At 52.5% G+C, this 27387-nt stretch overlaps 1 protein-coding gene across 1 annotated transcript in view; it reads left to right on the forward strand.

The window, feature by feature from the left end:
• LOC128336008 (zinc finger CCCH domain-containing protein 13-like) overlaps positions 1-22947 on the forward strand; it is a 38109-nt gene extending 15162 nt beyond the window's left edge. The window contains exon 2 of the mRNA XM_053275052.1: positions 21542-22947. Within this exon, the coding sequence (XP_053131027.1) occupies positions 21542-22291 (750 nt within the window). The 3' untranslated portion in view covers positions 22292-22947. The remainder of the gene's footprint in view (positions 1-21541) is intronic.
• The last annotated feature ends 4440 nt before the right edge of the window (positions 22948-27387 follow it).

Genomic DNA, 27387 nt, shown 5'->3' on the forward strand with positions numbered 1-27387 from the left:
GGGAGAGAGAGAGAGTGGAGCAGTCTTGGTGGGAGAGAGAGAGAGAGAGAATGGAGCAGTCTTGGTGGCAGAGAGAGAGAGAAAGAGAGAGAGAATGGAGCAGTCTTGGTGGGAGAGAGAGGGAGAGAGAGAAAGAGAATGGAGCAGTCTTGGTGGGGGAGAGAGAGAGAGAGAAAATGGAGCAGTCGGTGGGAGAGAGAGAAAGAGAGAGAAAATGGAGCAGTCTTGGGAGAGAGAGAGAGAGAGAATGGAGCCGTCTTGGTGGGGGAGAGAGAGAGAGAGAGGGAATGAAGCAGTCTTGGTGGGAGAGAGAGAGAGAATGGAGCACTCCTGGTGGGAAAAAGAGAGAGAGAGAATGGAGCAGTCTTGGTGGGGGAGAGAGAGAGAGAGAGAATGGAGCAGTCTTGGTGGGAGAAAGAGAGAGAATGGAGCTGTCTTGGTGGGAGTGAGAGAGAGAATGGAGCAGTCTTGGTTGGAGTGTGAGAGAGTGAGAATGGAGCAGTCTTGGTGGGAGACAGAGAGAGAGAGAGAGAGAATGGAGCAGTCTTGGTGGGTGGGAGAGAGAGAGAGAATGGAGCAGTCTTGCTCGGGGAGAGAGATAGAGAGATAATGGAGCATTCTTGGTGGGAGAGAGAGAGAGAATGGAGCAGTATTGGTGGGAGAAAGAGAGAGAATGGAGCAGTCTTGGTGGGAGAGAGAGAGAGAAAATGGAGCAGTCTTGGTGAGAGAGAGAGAGAATGGAGCAGTCTTGCTGGGAGAGAGAGAGAGAGAGAGAGAATGGAGCAGTCTTGGTGGGAGAGAGAGAGAGAATGGAGCAGTCTTTATGGGAGAGAGAGAGAGAATGGAGCAGTCTTGGTGGGAGAGAGAGAGAGAGAGAATGGAGCAGTCTTGGTGGGAGAGAGAGTGAAAGAGAGAGAGAGAGAATGGAGCAGTCTTGGTGGGGGAGAGAGAGAGAGAGAATGGAACAGTTTTGTTGGTTGGGTGAGAGACTGAGAAAGGAGCAGTCTTGGTGAGAGAGAGAGAGAGAGAGAGGGAGGGAGAAAGAGAAAGAGAATGGAGCAGTTTTGGTGGGAGAGAGAGAGAGAATGGAGCAGTTTTGGTGGGGGAGAGAGAGAGAGAGAATGGAGCAGTCTTGGTGGAAGAGAGAGAGAGAGATAATGGAGCAGTCTTGGTGGGAGGGAGAGAGAGAGGGAATGGAGCAGTCTTGGTGGGTGTGTGAGAGAGTGAGAATGGAGCCGTCTTGGTGGGAGACAGAGAGAGAGAGAGAGAGAATGGAGCAGTCTTGGTGGGTGGGAGAGAGAGAGAATGGAGCAGTCTTGGTGGGGGGGAGAGAGAGAGAGAGAATGGAGCTGTCTTGTTGGGAGAGAGAGAATGGAGCAGTCTTGGTGGGGGGGGAGAGAGAGAGAGAGAATGCAGCAGTCTTGGTGGGGGAGAGAGAGAGAGAGAGAATGGAGCAGTCTTGGTGGGAGAAAGAAAGAGAATGCAGCAGTCTTGGTGGGGGAGAGAGAGAGAGAGAGAATGGAGCAGTCTTGGTGGGAGAGAGAGAGAGAAAGAGAGAGAATGGAGCAGTCTTGGTGCGAGAGAGAGAGAGAGAGAAAGAGAATTGAACAGTCTTGGTGGGGGAGAGAGAGAGAGAGAAAATGGAGCAGTCTTGGGAGAGAGAGAGTTAGAGAGAGAATGGAGCAGTTTTGGTGGGGGAGAAAGAGAGAGAAAATGGAGCAGTCTTGGTGCGAAAGAGAGAGAGAGAGAATGGAGCAGTCTTGGTGGGAGAGAGAGAGAGAGAATGGAGCCGTCTTGGTGGGAGGGAGAGAGAGAGAATGGAGCCGTCTTGGTGGAAGAGAGAGAAAGAGAGAGAGAGAGAATGGAGCAGTCTTGGTGGGAGAGAGAGAGAATGGAGCAATCTTGGTGGGAGAGAGAGAGAGAATGGAGCGGTCTTGGTGGGAAAGAGAGAGTGAGAATGGAGCAGTCTTGGTGAGAGGGAGGGAGGGAGGGAGGGAGGGAGAAAGAGAATGGAGCAGTCTTGGTGGGAGAGAGAGACAGAATGGAGCTGTTTTGGTGGGAGAGAGAGAGAGAATGGAGCAGTCTTGGTGGGAGAGAGAGAGAGAGAGAATGTAGCAGTCTTGGTGGGAGAGAGAGATAGAGAGAATGGAGCAGTTTTGGTGGGTGTGTGAGAGAGTGAGAATGGAGCCGTCTTGGTGGGAGACAGAGAGAGAGAGAGAGAATGAAGCAGTCTTGGTGGGTGGGGGATAGAGAGAGAATGGAGCAGTCTTGGTGGGTGGGAGAGAGAGAGAGAAAGAGAGAGAATGGAGCAGTCTTGCTGGGGGAGATAGAGAGAGAGAATGGAGCAGTCTTGGTGGGAGAGAGAGAGTGAATGGTGCAGTCTTGGTGGGAGAGAGAGAGAGAGAATGGAGCAGTCTTGGTGGGGGAGAGAGAGAGAGAGAATGGAGCAGTCTTGGTGGGAGAGAGAGAGAGAATGGAGCAGTCTTGGTGGGAGGTAGAGAGAGAATGGAGCAGTCTTGGTGGGAGAGAGAGAGAGAGAGAAAATAGAGCAGTCTTGGTGGGAGAGAGAGAATGGAGCAGTCTTGGTGGGAGAGAGGGAGAGAGAGAAAGAGAATGGAGCAGTCTTGGTGGGAGAGCGAGAGAGAGAGAATGGAGCAGTCTTGGTGGGTGTGTGAGAGAGTGAGAATGGAGCAGTCTTGGTGAGAGAGAGGGAGGGAGGGAGAAAGAGAAAGAGAGTGGAGCAGTCTTGGTGGGAGAGAGAGAGTATGGAGAAGTTTTGGTGGGAGAGAGAGAGAGAGAGAGAATGGAGCAGTCTTGGTGGGAGAGAGAAAGAGAGATAATGGAGCAGTCTTGGTGGGAGAGAGAGAGAGAGAGAATTGAGCAGTCTTGGTGGGTGTGTGAGAGAGTGAGAATGGAGCCGTCTTGGTGGGAGACAGAGAGAGAGAGAGAGAGAATGGAGCAGTCTTGGTGGGTGGGAGAGAGAGAGAGAATGGAGCAGTCTTGGTGGGGGGGAGAGAGAGAGAATGGAGCAGTCTTGTTGGGAGAGAGAGAGAGAATGGAGCAGTCTTGGTGGGTGGGAGAGAGAGAAAGAGAGAGAATGGAGCAGTCTTGGTGGGAGAGAGAGAGAGAATGGAGCAGTCTTGGTGGGAGTGAGAGAGAGAATGGAGCGGCCTTGGTGGGAGAGACAGAGAGAGGGAGAATGGAGCGGTCCTGGTGGGAGAGAGAGAGAGAGAGAGAATGGAGCAGTCTTGATGGGAGAGAGAGAGAGAGAGAATGGAGCAGTCTTGGTTGGAATGTGAGAGAGTGAGAATGGAGCAGTCTTGGTGGGAGACAGGGAGAGAGAGAGAGAGAGAGAGAGAGAGAGAATGGAGCAGTCTTGATGGGTGGGAGAGAGAGAGAGAGATAATGGAGCAGTCTTGGTGGGGGAGAGAGAGAGAGAATGGAGCAGTCTTGGTGGGAGAGAGAGAGAGAATGGAGCAGTCTTGGTGGGAGAGAGAGAGAGAGAATGGAGCAGTCTTGGTGGGAGAGAGAGAGAGAATGGAGAAGTCTTGGTGGTAGAAAGAGAGAATGGAGCAGTCTTGGTGGGAGAGAGAGAGAGAGAATGGAGCAGTCTTGGTGGGAGAGAGAGAGAGAGAGAGAAAGGAGCAGTCTTTGTGGGAGAGAGAAAGAGAATTGAGCAGTCTTGGTGGGAGAGAGAGAGAGAGAGAAAATGGAGCAGTCTTGGTGGGAGAGAGAGAGAGAATGGAGCAGTCTTGGTGGGAGAGAGAGAGAGAGAGAGAATGGAGCAGTCTTGCTGGGTGTGTGAGAGAGTGAGAATGGAGCAGTCTTGGTGAGAGGGAGGGAGGGAGAAAGAGAAAGAGAATGGAGCAGTCTTGGTGGGAGAGAGGGAGAGAATGGAGCAGTTTTGGTGGGAGAGAGAGAGAGAGAATGGAGCAGTCTTGGTGGGAGAGAGCGAGAGAGAGAATGGAGCAGTCTTGGTGGGAGAGAGAGATAGAGAGAATGGAGCAGTCTTGGTGGGTGTGTGAGAGAGTGAGAATGGAGCAGTCTTGGTGGGAGAGAGAGAGAGAGAATGGAGCAGTCTTGGTGGGAGAGAGAGAGAGAATGGAGCGGCCTTCGTGGGAGAGACAGAGAGAGGGAGAATGGAGCGGTCTTGGTGGGAGAGAGAGAGAGAGAGAGAATGGAGCAGTCTTGATGGGAGAGAGAGAGAGAGAGAATGGAGCAGTCTTGGTTGGAGTGTGAGAGTGAGAATGGAGCAGTCTTGGTGGGAGACAGGGAGAGAGAGAGAGAGAGAATGGAGCAGTCTTGGTGGGTGGGAGAGAGAGAGAGAGAGAATGGAGCAGTCTTGGTGGGGGAAAGAGAGAGAGAATGGAGCAGTCTTGGTGGGAGAGAGAGAGAGAATGGAGCAGTCTTGGTGGGAGAGAGAGAGAGAGAATGGAGCAGTCTTGGTGGGAGAGACAGAGAGAATTGAGCAGTCTTGGTGGGAGAGAAAGAGAGAGAGAATGGAGCAGTCTTGGTGGCAGAGAGAGAGAGAATGGAGCAGTCTTGGTGGGAGAGAGAGGGAGAGAGAGAAAGAGAATGGAGCAGTCTTGGTCGGGGAGAGAGAGAGAGAGAAAATGGAGCAGTCGGTGGGAGAGAGAGAGAGAGAGAGAGAAAATGGAGCAGTCTTCGGAGAGAGAGAGAGAGAGAATGGAGCCGTCTTGGTGGGGGAGAGAGAGAGAGAGGGGGAATGGAGCAGTCTTGGTGGGTGTGTGAGAGAGTGAGAATGGAGCAGTCGGTGGGAGAGAGAGAGAGAGAGAGAGAGAATGGAGCAATCTTGGTGGGAGAGAGAGAGAGAGAGAATGGAGCAGTCTTGGTGGGAGAGAGAGTGAAAGAGAGAGAGAGAGAATGGAGCAGTCTTGGTGGGAGAGAGAGAGAGAGAATGGAACAGTCTTGGTGGGTGGGTGAGAGACTGAGAAAGGAGCAGTCTTGGTGAGAGAGAGAGAGAGAGAGGGAGGGAGGGAGAAAGAGAAAGAGAATGGAGCAGTTTTGGTGGGAGAGAGAGAGAGAATGGAGCAGTTTTGGTGGGGGGAGAGAGAGAGAGAGAATGGAGCAGTCTTGGTCGGAGAGAGAGAGAGAGATAATGGAGCAGTCTTGGTGGCAGAGAGAGAGAGAGAGAAAGAGAGAGAGAATGGAGCAGTCTTGGTGGGAGAGAGAGGGAGAGAGAGAAAGAGAATGGAGCAGTCTTGGTGGGGGAGAGAGAGAGAGAGAAAATGGAGCAGTCGGAGGGAGAGAGAGAGAGAGAGAAAATGGAGCAGTCTTGGGAGAGAGAGAGAGAGAGAATGGAACCGTCTTGGTGGGGGAGACAGAGAGAGGGGGGGAATGGAGCAGTCTTGGTGGGTGTGTGAGAGAGTGAGAATGGAGCAGTCTTGGTGGGAGAGAGAGAGAGAGAGAATGGAGCAGTCTTTGTGGGAGAGAGAGAGAGAATGGAGCAGTCTTGGTGGGAGAGAGAGAGAGAGAAAATGGAGCAGTCTTGGTGGGAGAGAGAGAGAGAGAGAATGGAGCAGTCTTGGTGGGACAGAGAGTGAAAGAGAGAGAAAGAGAATGGAGCAGTCTTGGTGGGAGAGAGAGAGAGAGAATGGAGCAGTCTTGGTGGGTGGGTGAGAGACTGAGAAAGGAGCAGTCTTGGTGAGAGAGAGAGAGGGAGGGAGGGAGGGAGAAAGAGAAAGAGAATGGAGCAGTTTTGGTGGGAGAGAGAGAGAGAATGGAGCAATCTTGGTGGGAGAGAGAGAGAGATATAATGGAGCAGTCTTGGTGGGAGGGAGAGAGAGAGGGAATGGAGCAGTCTTGGTGGGTGTGTGAGAGAGTGAGAATGGAGCCGTCTTGGTGGGAGACAGAGAGAGAGAGAGAGAGAATGGAGCAGTATTGGTGGGTGGGAGAGATAGAGAGAATGGAGCAGTCTTGGTGGGGGGGGGAGAGAGAGAGAGAATGGAGCCGTCTTGTTGGGAGAGAGAGAATGGAGCAGTCTTGGTGGGTGGGGGAGAGAGAGAGAGAGAGAGTGGAGCAGTCTTGGTGGGAGAGACAGAGAGAGAGAATGGAGCAGTCTTGGTGGCAGAGAGAGAGAGAATGGAGCAGTCTTGGTGGGAGAGAGAGGGAGAGAGAGAAAGAGAATGGAGCAGTCTTGGTGGGGCAGAGAGAGAGAGAGAAAATGGAGCAGTCGGTGGGAGAGAGAGAGAGAGAGAGAAAATGGAGCAGTCTTGGGAGAGAGAGAGAGAGAATGGAGCGGTCTTGGTGGGGGAGAGAGAGAGAGAGAGGGAATGAAGCAGTCTTGGTGGGAGAGAGAGAGAGAATGGAGCACTCCTGGTGGGAAAAAGAGAGAGAGAGAATGGAGCAGTCTTGGTGGGGGAGAGAGAGAGAGAGAGAATGGAGCAGTCTTGGTGGGAGAAAGAGAGAGAATGGAGCTGTCTTGGTGGGAGTGAGAGAGAGAATGGAGCAGTCTTGGTTGGAGTGTGAGAGAGTGAGAATGGAGCAGTCTTGGTGGGAGACAGAGAGAGAGAGAGAGAGAGAGAATGGAGCAGTCTTCGTGGGTGGGAGAGAGAGAGAGAATGGAGCAGTCTTGCTGGGGGGGAGAGATAGAGAGATAATGGAGCATTCTTGGTGGGAGAGAGAGAGAGAATGGAGCAGTCTTGGTTGGAGAAAGAGAGAGAATGGAGCAGTCTTGGTGGGAGAGAGAGAGAGAAAATGGAGCAGTCTTGGTGAGAGAGAGAGAGAATGGAGCAGTCTTGCTGGGAGAGAGAGAGAGAGAAAAGAGAGAGAGAGAATGGAGCAGTCTTGGTGAGAGAGAGAGAGAATGGAGCAGTCTTGGTGGGAGAGACAGAGAGAGAATGGAGCAGTCTTGGTGGGAGAGACAGAGAGAATTGAGCAGTCTTGGTGGGAGAGACAGAGAGAGAGAATGGAGCAGTCTTGGTGGCAGAGAGAGAGAGAATGGAGCAGTCTTGGTGGGGGAGAGAGAGAGAGAGAATGGAACAGTATTGGTGGGTGGGTGAGAGACTCAGAAAGGAGCAGTCTTGGTGAGAGAGAGAGAGGGAGGGAGAAAGAGAAAGAGAATGGAGCAGTTTTGGTGGGGGAGAGAGAGAGAATGGAGCAGTTTTGGTGGGGAAGAAAGAGAGAGAGAATGGAGCAGTCTTGGTGGGAGAGAGAGAGAGAGATAATGGAGCAGTCTTGGTGGGAGGGAGAGAGAGAGGGAATGGAGCAGTCTTGGTGGGTGTGTGAGAGAGTGAGAATGGAGCCGTCTTGGTGGGAGACAGAGAGAGAGAGAGAGAGAATGGAGCAGTCTTGGTGGGTGGGAGAGAGAGAGAGAATGGAGCAGTCTTGGTGGGGGGGAGAGAGAGAGAGAGAATGGAGCTGTCTTGTTGGGGGAGAGAGAATGGAGCAGTCTTGGTGGGTGGGGGAGAGAGAGAGAGAGAGAGAGTGGAGCAGTCTTGGTGGGGGGGAGAGAGAGAGAGAATGGAGCAGTCTTGGTGGGAGAGAGAGAGAGAGAATGGAGCAGTCTTGGTGGGAGAGAGAGAGAGAGAGAGAATGGAGCAGTCTTGGTGGGAGAGAGAGTGAAAGAGAGAGAGAGAGAATGGAGCAGTCTTGGTGGGGGAGAGAGAGAGAGAATGGAACAGTCTTGGTGGGTGGGTGAGAGACTGAGAAAGGAGCAGTCTTGGTGAGAGAGAGAGAGAGGGAGGGAGAAAGAGAAAGAGAATGGAGCAGTTTTGGTTTGAGAGAGAGAGAGAATGGAGCAGTTTTGGTGGGGGAGAAAGAGAGAGAGAATGGAGCAGTCTTGGTGGGAGAGAGAGAGAGAGATAATGGAGCAGTCTTGGTGGGAGGGAGAGAGAGAGGGAATGGAGCAGTCTTGGTGGGTGTGTGAGAGAGTGAGAATTGAGCCGTCTTGGTGGGAGACAGAGAGAGAGAGAGAGAGAATGGAGCAGTCTTGGTGGGTGGGAGAGAGAGAGAGAATGGAGCAGTCTTGGTGGGGGGGGAGAGAGAGAGAGAATGGAGCTGTCTTGTTGGGAGAGAGAGAATGGAGCAGTCTTGGTGGGTGGGGGAGAGAGAGAGAGAGAGAGAGAGTGGAGCAGTCTTGGTGGGGGGGAGAGAGAGAGAAAATGGAGCATTCTTGGTGGGAGAGAGAGAGAGAGAATGGAGCAGTCTTGGTGGGAGAGAGAGAGAGAGAGAATGGAGCAGTCTTGGTGGGAGAGAGAGAGAATGGAGCAGTCTTGGTGGGAGTGTGAGAGAGTGAGAATGGAGCAGTCTTGGTGGGAGACAGAGAGAGAGAGAGAATAGAGCAGTCTTGGTGGGTGGGAGAGAGAAAGAGAGAGAGAATGGAGCAGTCTTGGTGGGGGGGGAGAGAGAGAGAGAATGGAGCAGTCTTGGTGGGAGAGAGAGAGAGAATGGAGCACTCCTGGTGGGAAAAAGAGAGAGAGAGAATGCAGCAGTCTTGGTGGGGGAGAGAGAGAGAGAGAGAATGGAGCAGTCTTGGTGGGAGAAAGAGAGAGAATGGAGCTGTCTTGGTGGGAGAGCGAGAGAGAGAGAGAGTATGGAGCAGTCTTGGTGGGAGAGAGAGAGAGAATGGAGCAGTCTTGGTTGGAGTGTGAGAGAGTGAGAATGGAGCAGTCTTGGTGGGAGACAGAGAGAGAGAGAACGGAGCAGTCTTGGTGGGTGTGAGAGAGAGAGAGAATGGAGCAGTCTTGCTGGGGGAGAGGATAGAGAGATAATGGAGCATTCTTGGTGGGAGAGAGAGAGAATGGAGCAGTCTTGGTTGGAGAAAGAGAGAGAATGGAGCAGTCTTGGTGGGAGAGAGAGAGAGAGAATGGAGCAGTCTTGGTGAGAGAGAGAGAGAATGGAGCAGTCTTGCTGGGAGAGAGAGAGAGAGAGAAAAGAGAGAGAATGGAGCAGTCTTGGTGAGAGAGAGAGAATGGAGCAGTCTTGGTGGGAGAGAGAGAGAGAAAGAGAGAGAATGGAGCAGTCTTGGTGGGAGAGAGAGAGAGAGAAAGAGAATTGAACAGTCTTGGTGGGGGAGAGAGAGAGAGAGAAAATGGAGCAGTCTTGGGAGAGAGAGAGTTAGAGAGAGAATGGAGCAGTTTTGGTGGGGGAGAAAGAGAGAGAAAATGGAGCAGTCTTGGTGCGAAAGAGAGAGAGAGAGAATGGAGCCGTCTTGGTGGGAGAGAGAGAGAGAGAATGGAGCCGTCTTGGTGGGAGGGAGAGAGAGAGAATGGAGCCGTCGGTGGAAGAGAGAGAAAGAGAGAGAGAGAGAGAGAATGGAGCAGTCTTGGTGGGAGAGAGAGAGATTGGAGCAGTCTTGGTGGGAGAGAGAGAGAGATTGGAGCGGTCTTGGTGGGAAAGAGAGAGAGAGAATGGAGCAGTCTTGGTGAGAGGGAGGGAGGGAGGGAGGGAGAAAGAGAATGGAGCAGTCTTGGTGGGAGAGAGAGAGAATGGAGCAGTTTTGGTGGGAGAGAGAGAGAGAGAGAATGGAGCAGTCTTGGTGGGAGAGAGAGAGAAAGATAATGGAGCAGTCTTGGTGGGAGGGAGAGAGAGAGGGAATGGAGCAGTCTTGGTGGGTGTGTGAGAGAGTGAGAATGGAGCCGTCTTGGTGGGAGACAGAGAAAGAGAGAGAGAGAATGGAGCAGTCTTGGTGGGTGGGAGAGATAGAGAGAATGGAGCAGTCTTGGTGGGGGGGAGAGAGAGAGAGAGAATGGAGCCGTCTTGTTGGGAGAGAGAGAATGGAGCAGTCTTGGTGGGTGGGGGAGAGAGAGAGAGAGAGAGAGTGGAGCAGTCTTGGTGGGAGAGACAGAGAGAGAGAATGGAGCAGTCTTGGTGGCAGAGAGAGAGAGAATGGAGCAGTCTTGGTGGGAGAGAGAGGGAGAGAGAGAAAGAGAATGGAGCAGTCTTGGTGGGGCAGAGAGAGAGAGAGAAAATGGAGCAGTCGGTGGGAGAGAGAGAGAGAGAGAGAAAATGGAGCAGTCTTGGGAAAGAGAGAGAGAGAGAATGGAGCCGTCTTGGTGGGGGAGAGAGAGAGAGAGAGGGAATGAAGCAGTCTTGGTGGGAGAGAGAGAGAGAGAATGGAGCACTCCTGGTGGGAAAAAGAGAGAGAGAGAATGGAGCAGTCTTGGTGGGGGAGAGAGAGAGAGAGAGAATGGAGCAGTCTTGGTGGGAGAAAGAGAGAGAATGGAGCTGTCTTGGTGGGAGTGAGAGAGAGAATGGAGCAGTCTTGGTTGGAGTGTGAGAGAGTGAGAATGGAGCAGTCTTGGTGGGAGACAGAGAGAGAGAGAGAGAGAGAATGGAGCAGTCTTGGTGGGTGGGAGAGAGAGAGAGAATGGAGCAGTCTTGCTGGGGGAGAGAGATAGAGAGATAATGGAGCATTCTTGGTGGGAGAGAGAGAGAATGGAGCAGTCTTGGTGGGAGAAAGAGAGAGAATGGAGCAGTCTTGGTGGGAGAGAGAGAGAAAAAATGGAGCAGTCTTGGTGAGAGAGAGAGAGAATGGAGCAGTCTTGCTGGGAGAGAGAGAGAGAAAAGAGAGAGAGAGAGAGAATGGAGCAGTCTTGGTGAGAGAGAGAGAGAATGGAGCAGTCTTGGTGGGAGAGAGAGAGAGAGAGAGAGAGAATGGAGCAGTCTTGGTGGGAGAGAGAGAGAGAGAGAGAATGGAGCAGTCTTTATGGGAGAGAGAGAGAGAATGGAGCAGTCTTGGTGGGAGAGAGAGTGAAAGAGAGAGAGAGAGAATGGAGCAGTCTTGGTGGGGGAGAGAGAGAGAGAGAATGGAACAGTCTTGGTGGGTGGGTGAGAGACTGAGAAAGGAGCACTCTTGGTGAGAGAGAGAGAGAGAGGGAGGGAGAAAGAGAAAGAGAATGGAGCAGTTTTGGTGGGAGAGAGAGAGAGAATGGAGCAGTTTTGGTGGGGGAGAAAGAGAGAGAGAATGGAGCAGTCTTGGTGGGAGAGAGAGAGAGTGATAATGGAGCAGTCTTGGTGGGAGGGAGAGAGAGAGGGAATGGAGCAGTCTTGGTGGGTGTGTGAGAGAGTGAGAATGGAGCCGTCTTGGTGGGAGACAGAGAGAGAGAGAGAGAGAGAGAATGGAGCAGTCTTGGTGGGTGGGAGAGAGAGAGAGAATGGAGCAGTCTTGGTGGGGGGGAGAGAGAGAGAGAGAATGGAGCTGTCTTGTTGGGAGAGAGAGAATGGAGCAGTCTTGGTGGGTGGGAGAGAGAGAGAGAGTGGAGCAGTCTTGGTGGGGGGGAGAGAGAGAGAGAATGGAGCAGTCTTGGTGGGAGAGAGAGAGAGAGAATGGAGCAGTCTTGGTGGGAGAGAGAGAGAGAATGGAGCATTCTTGGTGGGAGAGAGAGAGAGAGAGAATGGAGCAGTCTTGGTGGGAGAGAGAGAGAGAGAGAATGGAGCAGTCTTGGTGGGAGAGAGAGAGAATGGAGAAGTCTTGGTGGGAGTGTGAGAGAGTGAGAATGGAGCAGTCTTGGTGGGAGACAGAGAGAGAGAGAGAATGGAGCAGTCTTGGTGGGTGGGAGACAGAAAGAGAGAGAGAATGGAGCAGTCTTGGTGGGGGGGGGGAGAGAGAGAGAGAGAGAATGGAGCAGTCTTGCTGGGAGAGAGAGAGAGAATGGAGCACTCCTGGTGGGAAAAAGAGAGAGAGAGAATGCAGCAGTCTTGGTGGGAGAGAGAGAGAGAATGGAGCAGTCTTGGTTGGAGTGTGAGAGAGTGAGAATGGAGCAGTCTTGGTGGGAGACAGAGAGAGAGAGAATGGAGCAGTCTTGGTGGGTGTGAGAGAGAGAGAGAATGGAGCAGTCTTGCTGGGGGAGAGAGATAGAGAGATAATGGAGCATTCTTGGTGGGAGAGAGAGAGAGAATGGAGCAGTCTTGGTGGGAGAAAGAGAGAGAATGGAGCAGTCTTGGTGGGAGAGAGAGAGAGAGAATGGAGCAGTCTTGGTGAGAGAGAGAGAGAGAATGGAGCAGTCTTGCTGGGAGAGAGAGAGAGAAAAGAGAGAGAATGGAACAGTCTTGGTGAGAGAGAGAGAGAATGGAGCAATCTTGGTGGGAGAGAGAGAGAGAAAGAGAGAGAATGGAGCTGTCTTGGTGGGAGAGAGAGAGAGAGAAAGAGAATTGAACAGTCTTGGTGGGGGAGAGAGAGAGAGAGAAAATGGAGCAGTCTTGGGAGAGAGAGAGTTAGAGAGAGAATGGAGCAGTTTTGGTGGGGGAGAAAGAGAGAGAAAATGGAGCAGTCTTGGTGCGAAAGAGAGAGAGAGAGAATGGAGCAGTCTTGGTGGGAGAGAGAGAGAGAGAATGGAGCCGTCTTGGTGGAAGAGAGAGAAAGAGAGAGAGAGAGAATGGAGCAGTCTTGGTGGGAGAGAGAGAGAATGGAGCAGTCTTGGTGGGAGAGAGAGAGAGAATGGTGCAGTCTTGGTGGGAGAGAGAGAATGGAGCAGTCTTGGTGGGGGAGAGAGAGAGAGAGAATGGAGCAGTCTTGGTGGGAGAGAGAGAGAGAATGGAGCAGTCTTGGTGGGAGGTAGAGAGAGAATGGAGCAGTCTTGGTGGGAGAGAGAGAGAGAGAGAAAATAGAGCAGTCTTGGTGGGAGAGAGAGAATGGAGCAGTCTTGGTGGGAGAGAGGGAGAGAGAGAAAGAGAATGGAGCAGTCTTGGTGGGAGAGCGAGAGAGAGAGAATGGAGCAGTCTTGGTGGGTGTGTGAGAGAGTGAGAATGGAGCCGTCTTGGTGGGAGACAGAGAGAGAGAGAGAGAGAGAGAGAATGGAGCAGTCTTGGTGGGTGGGAGAGAGAGAGAGAATGGAGCAGTCTTGGTGGGGGGGAGAGAGAGAGAATGGAGCAGTCTTGTTGGGAGAGAGAGAGAGAATGGAGCAGTCTTGGTGGGTGGGAGAGAGAGAAAGAGAGAGAATGGAGCAGTCTTGGTGGGAGAGAGAGAGAGAATGGAGCAGTCTTGGTGGGAGTGAGAGAGAGAATGGAGCGGCCTTAGTGGGAGAGACAGAGAGAGGGAGAATGGAGCGGTCTTGGTGGGAGAGAGAGAGAGAGAGAATGGAGCAGTCTTGATGGGAGAGAGAGAGAGAGAGAATGGAGCAGTCTTGGTTGGAGTGTGAGAGAGTGAGAATGGAGCAGTCTTGGTGGGAGACAGGGAGAGAGAGAGAGAGAGAGAGAGAATGGAGCAGTTTTGATGGGTGGGAGAGAGAGAGAGAGATAATGGAGCAGTCTTGGTGGGGGAGAGAGAGAGAGAATGGAGCAGTCTTGGTGGGAGAGAGAGAGAGAATGGAGCAGTCTTGGTGGGAGAGAGAGAGAGAGAATGGAGCAGTCTTGGTGGGAGAGAGAGAGAGAATGGAGCAGTCTTGGTGGTAGAAAGAGAGAATGGAGCAGTCTTGGTGGGAGAGAGAGAGAGAGAATAGAGCCGTCTTGGTGGGAGAGAGAGAGAGAGAGAAAGGAGCAGTCTTTGTGGGAGAGAGAAAGAGAATTGAGCAGTCTTGGTGGGAGAGAGAGAGAGAGAGAAAATGGAGCAGTCTTGGTGGGAGAGAGAGAGAGAGAGAATGGAGCAGTCTTGGTGGGAGAGAGAGAGAAAGAGAATGGAGCAGTCTTGGTGGGAGAGAGAGAGAGAGAGAGAATGTAGCAGTCTTGCTGGGTGTGTGAGAGAGTGAGAATGGAGCAGTCTTGGTGAGAGAGAGGGAGGGAGGGAGAAAGAGAAAGATAATGGAGCAGTCTTGGTGGGAGAGAGGGAGAGAATGGAGCAGTTTTGGTGGGAGAGAGAGAGAGAGAATGGAGCAGTCTTGGTGGGAGAAAGCGAGAGAGAGAATGGAGCAGTCTTGGTGGGAGAGAGAGATAGAGAGAATGGATCAGTCTTGGTGGGTGTGTGAGAGAGTGAGAATGGAGCAGTCTTGGTGGGAGAGAGAGAGAGAGAATGGAGCAGTCTTGGTGGGTGGGAGAGAGAGAGAGAGAGAATGGAGCAGTCTTGGTGGGGGAAAGCGAGAGAGAATGGAGCAGTCTTGGTGGGAGAGAGAGAGAATGGAGCAGTCTTGGTGGGAGAGAGAGAGAGAGAATGGAGCAGTCTTGGTGGGAGAGACAGAGAGAATTGAGCAGACTTGGTGGGAGAGACAGAGAGAGAGAATGGAGCAGTGTTGGTGGCACAGAGAGAGAGAATGGAGCAGTCTTGGTGGGAGAGAGAGGGAGAGAGAGAAAGAGAATGGAGCAGTCTTGGTGGGGGAGAGAGAGAGAGAGAAAATGGAGCAGTCGGTGGGAGAGAGAGAGAGAGAGAGAGAGAAAATGGAGCAGTCTTGGGAGAGAGAGAGAGAGAGAATGGAGCCGTCTTGGTGGGGGAGAGAGAGAGAGAGAGGGAATGGAGCAGTCTTGGTCGGTGTGTGAGAGAGTGAGAATGGAGCAGTCTTGGTGGGAGAGAGAGAGAGAGAGAGAGAGAGAGAATGGAGCAGTCTTGGTGGGAGAGAGAGAGAGAGAGAATGGAGCAGTCTTGGTGGGAGAGAGAGTGAAAGAGAGAGAGAGAGAATGGAGCAGTCTTGGTGGGAGAGAGAGAGAGAGAATGGAACAGTCTTGGTGGGAGAGAGAGAGAGAAAATGGAGCAGTCTTGGTGGGAGAGAGAGAGAGAGATAATGGAGCAGTCTTGGTGGGAGGGAGAGAGAGAGGGAATGGAGCAGTCTTGGTGGGTGTGTGAGAGAGTGAGAATGGAGCCGTCTTGATGGGAGACAGAGAGAGAGAGAGAATGGAGCAGTCTTGGTGGGTGGGAGAGAGAGAGAGAATGGAGCAGTCTTGATGGGGGGAGAGAGAGAGAGAGAATGGAGCTGTCTTGGGAGAGAGAGAATGGAGCAGTCTTGGTCGGTGGGGGAGAGAGAGAGAGAGAGTGGAGCAGTCTTGGTGGGGGGGAGAGAGAGAGATAATGGAGCAGTCTTGGTGGGAGAGAGAGAGAGAGAATGGAGCAGTCTTGGTGGGAGAGAGAGAGAGAGAGAATGGAGCTGTCTTGGTGGGAGAGAGAGAGAGAGAGAATGGAGCAGTCTTGGTGGGAGTGTGAGAGAGTGAGAATGGAGCAGTCTTGGTGGGAGACAGAGAGAGAGAAAGAGAGAATGGAGCAGTCTTGGTGGGTGGGAGAGAGAGAGAGAATGGAGCAGTCTTGCTGGAGGAGAGAGATAGAGAGATAATGGAGCATTCTTGGTGGGAGAGAGAGAGAGAATGGAGCAGTCTTGGTGGGAGAAAGAGAGAGAATGGAGCAGTCTTGGTGGGATAGAGAGAGAGAGAATGGAGCAGTCTTGGTGAGAGAGCGAGAGAGAATGGAGCAGTCTTGCTGGGAGAGAGAGAGAGAGAAAATGAGAGAGAGAATGGAGCAGTCTTCGTGAGAGAGAGAGAGAATGGAGCAGTCTTGGTGGGAGAGAGAGAAAGAGAATTGAACAGTCTTGGTGGGGGAGAGAGAGAGAGAGAGAAAATGGAGCAGTCTTGGGAGAGAGAGAGATATAGAGAGAATGGAGCAGTTTTGGTGGGGGAGAAAGAGAGAGAATGGAGCAGTCTTGGTGGGAAAGAGAGAGAGAGAGAATGGAGCAGTCTTGGTGGGAGAGAGAGAGAGAGAATGGAGCCATCTTGGTGGGAGGGAGAGAGAGAGAATGGAGCTGTCTTGGTGGAAGAGAGAGAAAGAGAGAGAGAGAGAATGGAGCAGTCTTGGTGGGAGAGAGAGAGAAAGAGAATGGAGCAGTCTTGGTGGGAGAGAGAGAGAATGGAGCAGTCTTGGTGGGAAAGAGAGAGAGAATGGAGCGGTCTTGGTGGGAAAGAGAGAGAGAGAGAATGGAGCAGTCTTGCTGGGAGTGTGAGAGAGTGAGAATGGAGCAGTCTTGGTGAGAGGGAGGGAGGGAGGGAGGGAGAAAGAGAATGGAGCAGTCTTGGTGGGAGAGAGAGAGAGAATGGAGCAGTTTTGGTGGGAGAGAGAGAGAGAGAATGGAGCAGTCTTGGTGGGAGAGAGAGAGAGAGAGAATGTAGCAGTCTTGGTGGGAGAGAGAGATAGAGAGAATGGAGCAGTTTTGGTGGGTGTGTGAGAGAGTGAGAATGGAGCCGTCTTGGTGGGAGACAGAGAGAGAGAGAGAGAGAATGAAGCAGTCTTGGTGGGTGGGAGATAGAGAGAGAATGGAGCAGTCTTGGTGGGGGGGAGAGAGAGAGAGAATGGAGCAGTCTTATTGGGAGAGAGAGAGAATGGAGCAGTCTTGGTGGGTGGGAGAGAGAGAGAAAGAGAGAGAATGGAGCAGTCTTGCTGGGGGAGATAGAGAGAGAGAATGGAGCAGTCTTGGTGGGAGAGAGAGAGAGAATGGTGCAGTCTTGGTGGGAGACAGAGAGAGAGAGAGAGGGAGACAGAGAATGGAGCAGTCTTGGTGGGTGTGTTAGAGAGTGAGAATGGAGCAGTCTTGGTGGGAGAGAGAGAGAGAGAGAGAGAGAATGGAGCAGTCTTGGTGGGAGGGAGAGATAGAATGTAGCAGTCTTGGTGGGAGAGAGAGAGAGAGAATGGAGCAGTCTTGGTGGGAGAGAGAGAGACAGACAGACAGACAGAATGGAGCAGTCTTGGTGGGAAACAGAGAGAGAGAGAGAGAATGAAGCCGTGTTGGAGGGAGAGAGAGAGAATGGAGCAGTTTTGGTGGGAGAAAGAGAGAGAGAGAATGGAGCAGTCTTGGTGGGAGGGAGAGAGAGAGAGAGAGAATGTAGCAGTCTTGGTGGGAGAGAGGGAGAGATAGAGAAAATGGAGCAGTCTTGGTGGGAGGGAGAGATAGAGAGTGAATGGAGCAGTCTTGGTGGGAGGGAGAGAGAGAGAGAGAATGGAGCAGTCTTGGTGGGAGGGGGAGAGAGAGAGAATGGAGCAGTCTTGGTGGGAGAGGGAGAGAGAGAGAGAGAATGGAGCAGTCTTGGTGGGAGAGAGAGAGAGAGAGAGAGAATGGAGCAGTCTTGGTGGGAGGGAGGGAGAGAATGGATCAGTGTTGGTGGGGGAGAGAGAGAGAGAGAGAGAGAATGGAGCAGTCTTGGTGGGAGAGAGAGAGAATGGAGCAGTCTTGGTGGGAGAGAGAGAGAGAGAATGGAGCAGTCTTGGTGGGAGAGAGAGGGGGAATGGAGCAGTCTTGGTGGGGGGGAAGAGAGAGAATGGAGCAGTCTTTGTGGGAGAGAGGGGGGGAGAGAGAGAGAGAATGTAGCAGTCTTGGTGGGAGAGAGAGAGAGAGAGAGAATGAAGCAGTCTTGGTGGGAGGGAGGGAGAGAATGGAGCAGTGTTGGTGGGGGAGAGAGAGAGAGAGAGAGAGAATGGAGCAGTCTTGGTGGGAGAGAGAAAGAGAGAGAGAGAATGGAGCAGTCTTGGTGGGAGAGAGAGCGAAAATTGAGCAGTCTTGGTGGGAGAGAGAGAGAGAGAGAATGGAGCAGTCTTGGTGGGGGGAGAGAGAGAGAATGGAGCAGTCTTGGTGGGAGAGAGAGAGAGAGAGAATGGAGCAGTCTTGGTGGGAGGGAGGGAGAGAATGGAGCAGTTTTGGTGGGAGAGAGAGAGAGAATGGAGCAGTCTTGGTGGGAGAGAGAGAGAGAGAGAGAATGGAGCAGCCTTGGTGGGAGAGAGAGAGAGAGGGAATGGAGCAGTCTTGGTGGGGGGAGAGAGAGAGAGAGAATGTAGCAGTCTTGGTGGGAGGGAGAGAGAGAATGGAGCAGTCTTGGTGGGAGAGAGAGAGAGAGAATGGAGCAGTCTTGGTCGGAGAGAGAGAGAGAGAGAGAATGGAGCAGTCTTGGTGGGAGAGAGAGAGAGAGAGAATGGAGCAGTCTTGGTGGGAGAGAGAGAGAGAGAATGGAGCAGTCTTGGTGGGAGAGAGAGAGAGAGAGAGAATGGAGCAGTGTTGGTGGGAGACAGAGAGAGAGAGAATCGAGCAGTCTTGGTGGGAGAGAGAGAGAATGGAGCAGTCTTGGTGGGAGAGAGAGAGAGAGAGAGAGAGAGAGAATGGAGCAGTCTTGGTTGGAGAGGGAGAGAGAGAGAGAATGGAGCAGTCTTGGTGGGAGGGAGAGAGAGAGAGAGAATGGAGCAGTCTTGGTGGGAGGGATTGAGAGAATGGAGCAGTCTTGGTGGGGGAGAGAGAGAGAGAGAGAGAGAATGGAGCAGTCTTGGTGGGAGAGAGAGAGAGAGAATGAAGCAGTCTTAGTGGGGGGAGAGAGAGAGAGAGAATGAAGCAGTCTTGGTGGGGGGGGAGAGAGAGAGAGAATGGCGCAGTCTTGGTGGGGGAGAGAGAGAGAGAGAGAGAATGAAGCAGTCTTGGTGGGAAACAGAGAGAGAGAGAGTGAGAATGAAGCAGTCTTGGTGGGGGAGAGAGAGAGAGAGAGAGAATGGAGCAATCTTGGTGGGAGAGAGAGAGAGAGAATGGAGCAGTCTTGGTGGGAGGGAGAGAGAGAGAGAGAGAAAATGGAGCAGTCTTGGGAGAGAGAGAGATACAGACAGAATGGAGCAGTCTTGGTGGGAGAGAGAGAGAGAGAGAAAATGGAGCAGTATTGGGAGAGAGAGAGAGAGAATGGAGCAGTCTTGGTGGGGGGGAGAGAGAGAGGGAGACAGAGAATGGAGCAGTCTTGGTGGGTGTGTGAGAGAGTGAAAATGGAGCAGTCTTGGTGGGAGAGAGAGAGAGAGAGATAGAGAATGGAGCAGTCTTGGTGCGAGGGAGAGATAGAATGTAGAAGTCTTGGTGGGAAAGAGAGGGAGAGAATGGAGCAGTCTTGGTGGGAGAGAGACAGACAGACAGACAGACAGACAGAATGGAGCAGTCTTGGTGGGAAACAGAGAGAGAGAGAGAGAATGAAGCCGTGTTGGTGGGAGAGAGAGAGAGAGAGAATGAAGCAGTCTTGGTGGGAGGGAGAGAGAGAGAGAATGGAGCAGTCTTGGTGGGAGAGAGAGAGAGAGAGAATGGAGCAGTCTTGGTGGGAGGGAGAGAGAGAGAGAGAGAATGAAGCAGTCTTGGTGGGAGGGAGAGAGAGAGAGAATGGAGCAGTCTTGGTGGGAGAGAGAGAGAGAGAGAGAGAATGGAGCAGTCTTGGTGGGAGGGAGAGATAGAGAGAGAATGGAGCAGTCTTGGTGGGAGGGAGAGAGAGAGAGAGAATGGAGCAGTCTTGGTGGGAGAGAGGGAGAGAGAGAGAGAATGGAGCAGTCTTGGTGGGAGAGAGGGAGAGAGAGAGAATGCAGCAGTCTTGCTGGGAGAGAGAGAGAGAGAGAGAGAGAGAGAGAATGGAGCAGTCTTGGTGGGAGGGAGGGAGAGAATGGAGCAGTGTTGGTGGGGGAGAGAGAGAGAGAGAGAATGGAGCAGTCTTGGTGGGAGAGAGAGAGAGAGAATGGAGCAGTCTTGGTGGGAGAGAGAGAGAATGGAGCAGTCTTGGTGGGTGGGAGAGAGAGAGAAAGAGAGGGAATGGAGCAGTCTTGCTGGGGGAGATAGAGAGAGAGAATGGAGCAGTCTTGGTGGGAGAGAGAGAGAGAATGGTGCAGTCTTGGTGAGAGAGAGAGAGAGAGAATGGAGCAATCTTGGTGGGGGAGAGAGAGAGAGAGAATGGAGCAGTCGTGGTGGGAGAGAGAGAGAGAGAGAATGGAGCAGTCTTGGTGGGAGGTAGAGAGAGAATGGAGCAGTCTTGGTGGGAGAGAGAGAGAGAGAGAAAATAGAGCAGTCTTGGTGGGAGAGAGAGAATGGAGCAGTCTTGGTGGGAGAGAGGGAGAGAGAGAAAGAGAATGGAGCAGTCTTGGTGAGAGAGAGGGAGGGAGGGAGAAAGAGAAAGAGAATGGAGCAGTCTTGGTGGGAGAGAGAGAGTATGGAGAAGTTTTGGTGGGAGAGAGAGAGAGAGAGAATGGAGCAGTCTTGGTGGGAGAGAGAAAGAGAGATAATGGAGCAGTCTTGGTGGGAGAGAGAGAGAGAGAGAATGGAGCAGTCTTGGTGGGTGTGTGAGAGAGTGAGAATGGAGCCGTCTTGGTGGGAGACAGAGAGAGAGAGAGAGAGAGAATGGAGCAGTCTTGGTGGGTGGGAGAGAGAGAGAGAATGGAGCAGTCTTGGTGGGGGGGGAGAATGAGAATGGAGCTGTCTTGTTGGGAGAGAGAGAGAATGGAGCAGTCTTGGTGGGTGGGAGAGAGAGAAAGAGAGAGAATGGAGCAGTCTTGGTGGGAGAGAGAGAGAGAATGGAGCAGTCTTGGTGGGAGTGAGAGAGAGAATGGAGCGGCCTTGGTGGGAGAGACAGAGAGAGGGAGAATGGAGCGGTCTTGGTGGGAGAGAGAGAGAGAGAGAGAATGGAGCAGTCTTGATGGGAGAGAGAGAGAGAGAGAGAATGGAGCAGTCTTGGTTGGAGTGTGAGAGAGTGAGAATGGAGCAGTCTTGGTGGGAGACAGGGAAAGAGAGAGAGAGAGAGAGAGAGAGAGAGAGAGAGAGAGAGAATGGAGCAGTCTTGATGGGTGGGAGAGAGAGAGAGAGATAATGGAGCAGTCTTGGAGGGGGAGAGAGAGAGAGAATGGAGCAGTCTTGGTGGGAGAGAGAGAGAGAATGGAGCATTCTTGGTGGGAGAGAGCGAGAGAGAATGGAGCAGTCTTGGTGGGAGAGAGAGAATGGAGCAGTCTTGGTGGGAGAGAGGGAGAGAGAGAAAGAATGGAGCAGTCTTGGTGGGAGAGCGAGAGAGAGAGAATGGAGCAGTCTTGGTGGGTGTGTGAGAGAGTGAGAATGGAGCAGTCTTGGTGAGAGAGAGGGAGGGAGAAAGAGAAAGAGAATGGAGCAGTCTTGGTGGGAGAGAGAGTATGGAGAAGTTTTGGTGGGAGAGAGAGAGAGAGAGAATGGAGCAGTCTTGGTGGGAGAGAGAGAGAGAGAGAATGGAGCAGTCTTGGTGGGTGTGTGAGAGAGTGAGAATGGAGCCGTCTTGGTGGGAGACAGAGAGAGAGAGAGAGAGAGAGAGAGAGAGAGAGAATGGAGCAGTCTTGGTGGGTGGGAGAGAGAGAGAGAATGGAGCAGTCTTGGTGGGGGAGAGAGAGAGAGAATGGAGCAGTCTTGTTGGGAGAGAGAGAGAGAATGGAGCAGTCTTGGTGGGTGGGAGAGAGAGAAAGAGAGAGAATGGAGCAGTCTTGGTGGGAGAGAGAGAGAGAATGGAGCAGTCTTGGTGGGAGTGAGAGAGAGAATGGAGCGGCCTTGGTGGGAGAGACAGAGAGAGGGAGAATGGAGCGGTGGGAGAGAGAGAGAGAGAGAGAATGGAGCAGTCTTGATGGGAGAGAGAGAGAGAGAGGAATGGAGCAGTCTTGGTTGGAGTGTGAGAGAGTGAGAATGGAGCAGTCTTGGTGGGAGACGGAGAGAGAGAGAGAGAGAGAGAGAGAGAGAGAGAGAGAGAGAGAGAGAGAATGGAGCAGTCTTGATGAGTGGGAGAGAGAGAGAGAGATAATGGAGCAGTCTTGGAGGGGGAGAGAGAGAGAGAATGGAATCTTGGTGGGAGAGAGAGAGAGAATGGAGCAGTCTTGGTGGGAGAGAGAGAGAGAGAATGGAGCAGTCTTGGTGGGAGAGAGAGAGAATGGAGCAGTCTTGGTGGTAGAAAGAGAGAATGGAGCAGTCTTGGTGGGAGAGAGAGAGAGAATGGAGCAGTCTTGGTGGGAGAGAGAGAGAGAGAGAGAATGGAGCAGTCTTGGTGGGAGAGAGAAAGAGAATTGAGTAGTCGGTGGGAGAGAGAGAGAGAGAGAATGGAGCAGTCTTGGTGGGAGAGAGAAAGAGAGATAATGGAGCAGTCTTGGTGGGAGAGAGAGAGAGAGAGAATGGAGCAGTCTTGGTGGGTGTGTGAGAGAGTGAGAATGGAGCCGTCTTGGTGGGAGACAGAGAGAGAGAGAGAGAGAGAATGGAGCAGTCTTGGTGGGTGGGAGAGAGAGAGAGAATGGAGCAGTCTTGGTGGGGGGGGGAGAATGAGAATGGAGCTGTCTTGTTGGGAGAGAGAGAGAGAATGGAGCAGTCTTGGTGGGTGGGAGAGAGAGAAAGAGAGAGAATGGAGCAGTCTTGGTGGGAGAGAGAGAGAGAATGGAGCAGTCTTGGTGGGAGTGAGAGAGAGAATGGAGCGGCCTTGGTGGGAGAGACAGAGAGAGGGAGAATGGAGCGGTCTTGGTGGGAGAGAGAGAGAGAGAGAGAATGGAGCAGTCTTGATGGGAGAGAGAGAGAGAGAGAGAATGGAGCAGTCTTGGTTGGAGTGTGAGAGAGTGAGAATGGAGCAGTCTTGGTGGGAGACAGGGAGAGAGAGAGAGAGAGAGAGAGAGAGAGAGAGAGAGAGAGAGAGAGAGAGAGAGAGAATGGAGCAGTCTTGATGGGTGGGAGAGAGAGAGAGAGATAATGGAGCAGTCTTGGAGGGGGAGAGAGAGAGAGCATGGAGCAGTCTTGGTGGGAGAGAGAGAGAGAGAATGGAGCAGTCTTGGTGGGAGAGAGAGAATGGAGCAGTCTTGGTGGGAGAGAGGGAGAGAGAGAAAGAGAATGGAGCAGTCTTGGTGGGAGAGCGAGAGAGAGAGAATGGAGCAGTCTTGGTGGGTGTGTGAGAGAGTGAGAATGGAGCAGTCTTGGTGAGAGAGAGGGAGGGAGAAAGAGAAAGAGAATGGAGCAGTCTTGGTGGGAGAGAGAGTATGGAGAAGTTTTTGTGGGAGAGAGAGAGAGAGAGAATGGAGCAGTCTTGGTGGGAGAGAGAGAGAGAGAGAATGGAGCAGTCTTGGTGGGTGTGTGAGAGAGTGAGAATGGAGCCGTCTTGGTGGGAGACAGAGAGAGAGAGAGAGAGAGAGAGAGAATGGAGCAGTCTTGGTGGGTGGGAGAGAGAGAGAGAATGGAGCAGTCTTGTTGGGGGAGAGAGAGAGAGAATGGAGCAGTCTTGTTGGGAGAGAGAGAGAGAATGGAGCAGTCTTGGTGGGTGGGAGAGAGAGAAAGAGAGAGAATGGAGCAGTCTTGGTGGGGGAGAGAGAGAGAATGGAGCAGTCTTGGTGGGAGTGAGAGAGAGAATGGAGCGGCCTTGGTGGGAGAGACAGAGAGAGGGAGAATGGAGCGGTCTTGGTGGGAGAGAGAGAGAGAGAGAGAATGGAGCAGTCTTGATGGGAGAGAGAGAGAGAGAGAATGGAGCAGTCTTGGTTGGAGTGTGAGAGAGTGAGAATGGAGCAGTCTTGGTGGGAGACAGGGAGAGAGAGAGAGAGAGAGAGAGAGAGAGAATGGAGCAGTCTTGATGAGTGGGAGAGAGAGAGAGAGATAATGGAGCAGTCTTGGAGGGGGAGAGAGAGAGAGAATGGAATCTTGGTGGGAGAGAGAGAGAGAATGGAGCAGTCTTGGTGGGAGAGAGAGAGAGAGAATGGAGCAGTCTTGGTGGGAGAGAGAGAGAGAATGGAGCAGTCTTGGTGGTAGAAAGAGAGAATGGAGCAGTCTTGGTGGGAGAGAGAGAGAGAATGGAGCAGTCTTGGTGGGAGAGAGAGAGAGAGAGAGAATGGAGCAGTCTTGGTGGGAGAGAGAAAGAGAATTGAGTAGTCGGTGGGAGAGAGAGAGAGAGAGAATGTAGCAGTCTTGCTGGGTGTGTGAGAGAGTGAGAATGGAGCAGTCTTGGTGAGATAGAGGGAGGGAGGGAGAAAGAGAAAGAGAATGGATCAGTCTTGGTGGGAGAGAGGGAGAGAATGGAGCAGTTTTGGTGGGAGAGAGAGAGAGAGAATGGAGCAGTCTTGGTGGGAGAGAGCGAGAGAGAGAATGGAGCAGTCTTGGTGGGAGAGAGAGATAGAGAGAATGGAGCAGTCTTGGTGGGTGTGTGAGAGAGTGAGAATGGAGCAGTCTTGGTGGGAGAGAGAGAGAGAGAATGGAGCAGTCTTGGTGGGAGAGAGAGAGAGAATGGAGCGGCCTTGGTGGGAGAGACAGAGAGAGGGAGAATGGAGCGGTCTTGGTGGGAGAGAGAGAGAGAGAGAGAATGGAGCAGTCTTGATGGGAGAGAGAGAGAGAGAGAATGGAGCAGTCTTGGTTGGAGTGTGAGAGTGAGAATGGAGCAGTCTTGGTGGGAGACAGGGAGAGAGAGAGAGAGAGAGAATGGAGCAGTCTTGGTGGGTGGGAGAGAGAGAGAGAGAGAATGGAGCAGTCTTGGTGGGGGAAAGAGAGAGAGAATGGAGCAGTCTTGGTGGGTGGGAGAGAGAGAGAGAGAGAATGGAGCAGTCTTGGTGGGGGAAAGAGAGAGAGAATGGAGCAGTCTTGGTGGGAGAGAGAGAGAGAATGGAGCAGTCTTGGTGGGAGAGAGAGAGAGAATGGAGCAGTCTTGGTGGGAGAGACAGAGAGAGAGAATGGAGCAGTCTTGGTGGCAGAGAGAGAGAGAATGGAGCAGTCTTGGTGGGAGAGAGAGGGAGAGAGAGAAAGAGAATGGAGCAGTCTTGGTGGGGGAGAGAGAGAGAGAGAAAATGGAGCAGTCGGTGGGAGAGAGAGAGAGAGAGAAAATGGAGCAGTCTTGGGAGAGAGAGAGAGAGAATGGAGCCGTCTTGGTGGGGGAGAGAGAGAGAGAGGGAATGGAGCTGTCTTGGTGGGTGTGTGAGAGAGTGAGAATGGAGCAGTCTTGGTGGGAGAGAGAGAGAGAGAGAATGGAGCAGTCTTGGTGGGAGAGAGAGTGAAAGAGAGAGAGAGAGAATGGAGCAGTCTTGGTGGGAGAGAGAGAGAGAATGGAACAGTCTTGGTGGGTGGGTGAGAGACTGAGAAAGGAGCAGTCTTGGTGAGAGAGAGAGAGAGAGAGAGGGAGGGAGGGAGAAAGAGAAAGAGAATGGAGCAGTTTTGGTGGGAGAGAGAGAGAGAATGGAGCAGTTTTGGTGGGGGAGAGAGAGAGAGAGAATGGAGCAGTCTTGGTGGGAGAGAGAGAGAGAGATAATGGAGCAGTCTTGGTGGGAGGGAGAGAGAGAGGGAATGGAGCAGTCTTGGTGGGTGTGTGAGAGAGTGAGAATGGAGCCGTCTTGGTGGGAGAGAGAGAGAGAGAATGGAGCAGTCTTGGTGGGTGGGAGAGAGAGAAAGAATGGAGCAGTCTTGATGGGGGGGAGAGAGAGAGAGAGAATGGAGATGTCTTGGGAGAGAGAGAATGGAGCAGTCTTGGTGGGTGGGGGAGAGAGAGAGAGAGAGTGGAGCAGTCTTGGTGGGGGGGAGAGAGAGAGATAATGGAGCAGTCTTGGTGGGAGAGAGAGAGAGAAAATTGAGCAGTCTTGGTGGGAGAGAGAGAGAGAATGGAGCAGTCTTGGTGGGAGAGAGAGAGAGAATGGAGCTGTCTTGGTGGGAGAGAGAGAGAGAGAGAATGGAGCAGTCTTCGTGGGAGAGAGAGAGAGAATGGAGCAGTCTTTGTTGGAGTGTGAGATAGTGAGAATGGAGCAGTCTTGGTGGGAGACAGAGAGAGAGAAAGAGAGAATGGAGCAGTCTTGGTGGGTGGGAGAGAGAGAGAGAATGGGGCAGTCTTGCTGGAGGAGAGAGATAGAGAGATAATGGAGCATTCTTGGTGGGAGAGAGAGAGAGAATGGAGCAGTCTTGGTGGGAGAAAGAGAGAGAATGGAGCAGTCTTGGTGGGAGAGAGAGAGAGAGAATGGAGCAGTCTTGGTGAGAGAGAGAGAGAGAATGGAGCAGTCTTGCTGGGAGAGAGAGAGAGAGAAAAAATGAGAGAGAGAATGGAGCAGTCTTGGTGAGAGAGAGAGAATGGAGCAGTCTTGGTGGGAGAGAGAGAGAGAAAGAGAGAGAATGGAGCAGTCTTGGTGGGAGAGAGAGAAAGAGAATTGAACAGTCTTGGTGGGGGAGAGAGAGAGAGAGAGAAAATGGAGCAGTCTTGGGAGAGATAGAGATAGAGAGAGAATGGAGCAGTTTTGGTGGGGGAAAAAGAGAGAGAAAATGGAGCAGTCTTGGTGGGAAAGAGAGAGAGAGAGAATGGAGCAGTCTTGGTGGGAGAGAGAGAGAGAGAATGGAGCCATCTTGGTGGGAGGGAGAGAGAGAGAATGGAGCAGTCTTGGTGGAAGAGAGAGAAAGAGAGAGAGAGAGAATGGAGCAGTCTTGGTGAGAGAGAGAGAGAGAGAGAGAGAATGGAGCCGTCTTGGTGGGAGAGAGAGAGAATGGAGCAGTCTTGGTGGGAAAGAGAGAGAGAATGGAGCGGTCTTGGTGGGAAAGAGAGAGAGAGAGAATGGAGCAGTCTTGCTGGGTGTGTGAGAGAGTGAGAATGGAGCAGTCTTGGTGAGAGGGAGGGAGGGAGGGAGGGAGGGAGAAAGAGAATGGAGCAGTCTTGGTGGGAGAGAGAGAGAGACTGGAGCAGTCTTGGTGGGAGAGAGAGAGAGAGAATGTAGCAGTCTTGGTGGGAGAGAGAGATAGAGAGAATGGAGCAGTTTTGGTGGGTGTGTGAGAGAGTGAGAATGGAGCCGTCTTGGTGGGAGACAGAGAGAGAGAGAGAGAATGAAGCAGTCTTGGTGGGTGGGAGATAGAGAGAGAATGGAGCAGTCTTGGTGGGGGGGAGAGAGAGAGAGAATGGAGCAGTCTTATTGGGAGAGAGAGAGAATGGAGCAGTCTTGGTGGGTGGGAGAGAGAGAGAGAGAGAATGGAGCAGTCTTGCTGGGGGAGATAGAGAGAGAGAATGGAGCAGTCTTGGTGGGAGAGAGAGAGAGAATGGTGCAGTCTTGGTGGGAGACAGAGAGAGAGAGAGAGGGAGACAGAGAATGGAGCAGTCTTGGTGGGTGTGTTAGAGAGTGAGAATGGAGCAGTCTTGGTGGGAGAGAGAGAGAGAGAGAGAGAGAATAGAGCAGTCTTGGTGGGAGGGAGAGATAGAATGTAGCAGTCTTGGTGGGAGAGAGAGAGAGAGAATGGAGCAGTCTTGGTGGGAGAGAGAGAGACAGACAGACAGACAGAATGGAGCAGTCTTGGTGGGAAACAGAGAGAGAGAGAGAGAATGAAGCCGTGTTGGTGGGAGAGAGAGAGAATGGAGCAGTTTTGGTGGGAGAAAGAGAGAGAGAGAATGGAGCAGTCTTGGTGGGAGGGAGAGAGAGAGAGAGAGAGAGAATGTAGCAGTCTTGGTGGGAGAGAGGGAGAGATAGAGAGAATGGAGCAGTCTTGGTGGGAGGGAGAGATAGAGAGTGAATGGAGCAGTCTTGGTGGGAGGGAGAGAGAGAGAGAGAATGGCGCAGTCTTGGTGGGAGGGAGAGAGAGAGAGAATGGAGCAGTCTTGGTGGGAGAGAGGGAGAGAGAGAGAGAGAGAATGGAGCAGTCTTGGTGGGAGAGAGAGAGAGAGAGAATGGAGCAGTCTTGGTGGGAGGGAGGGAGAGAATGGATCAGTGTTGGTGGGGGAGAGAGAGAGAGAATGGAGCAGTCTTGGTGGGAGAGAGAGAGAATGGAGCAGTCTTGGTGGGAGAGAGAGAGAGAATGGAGCAGTCTTAGTGGGAGATAGAGGGGGAATGGA

Source organism: Hemicordylus capensis, chromosome 12 (genome assembly GCF_027244095.1).
Source record: "Hemicordylus capensis ecotype Gifberg chromosome 12, rHemCap1.1.pri, whole genome shotgun sequence".
Classification (NCBI taxonomy): Eukaryota; Metazoa; Chordata; class Lepidosauria; order Squamata; family Cordylidae; genus Hemicordylus; species Hemicordylus capensis.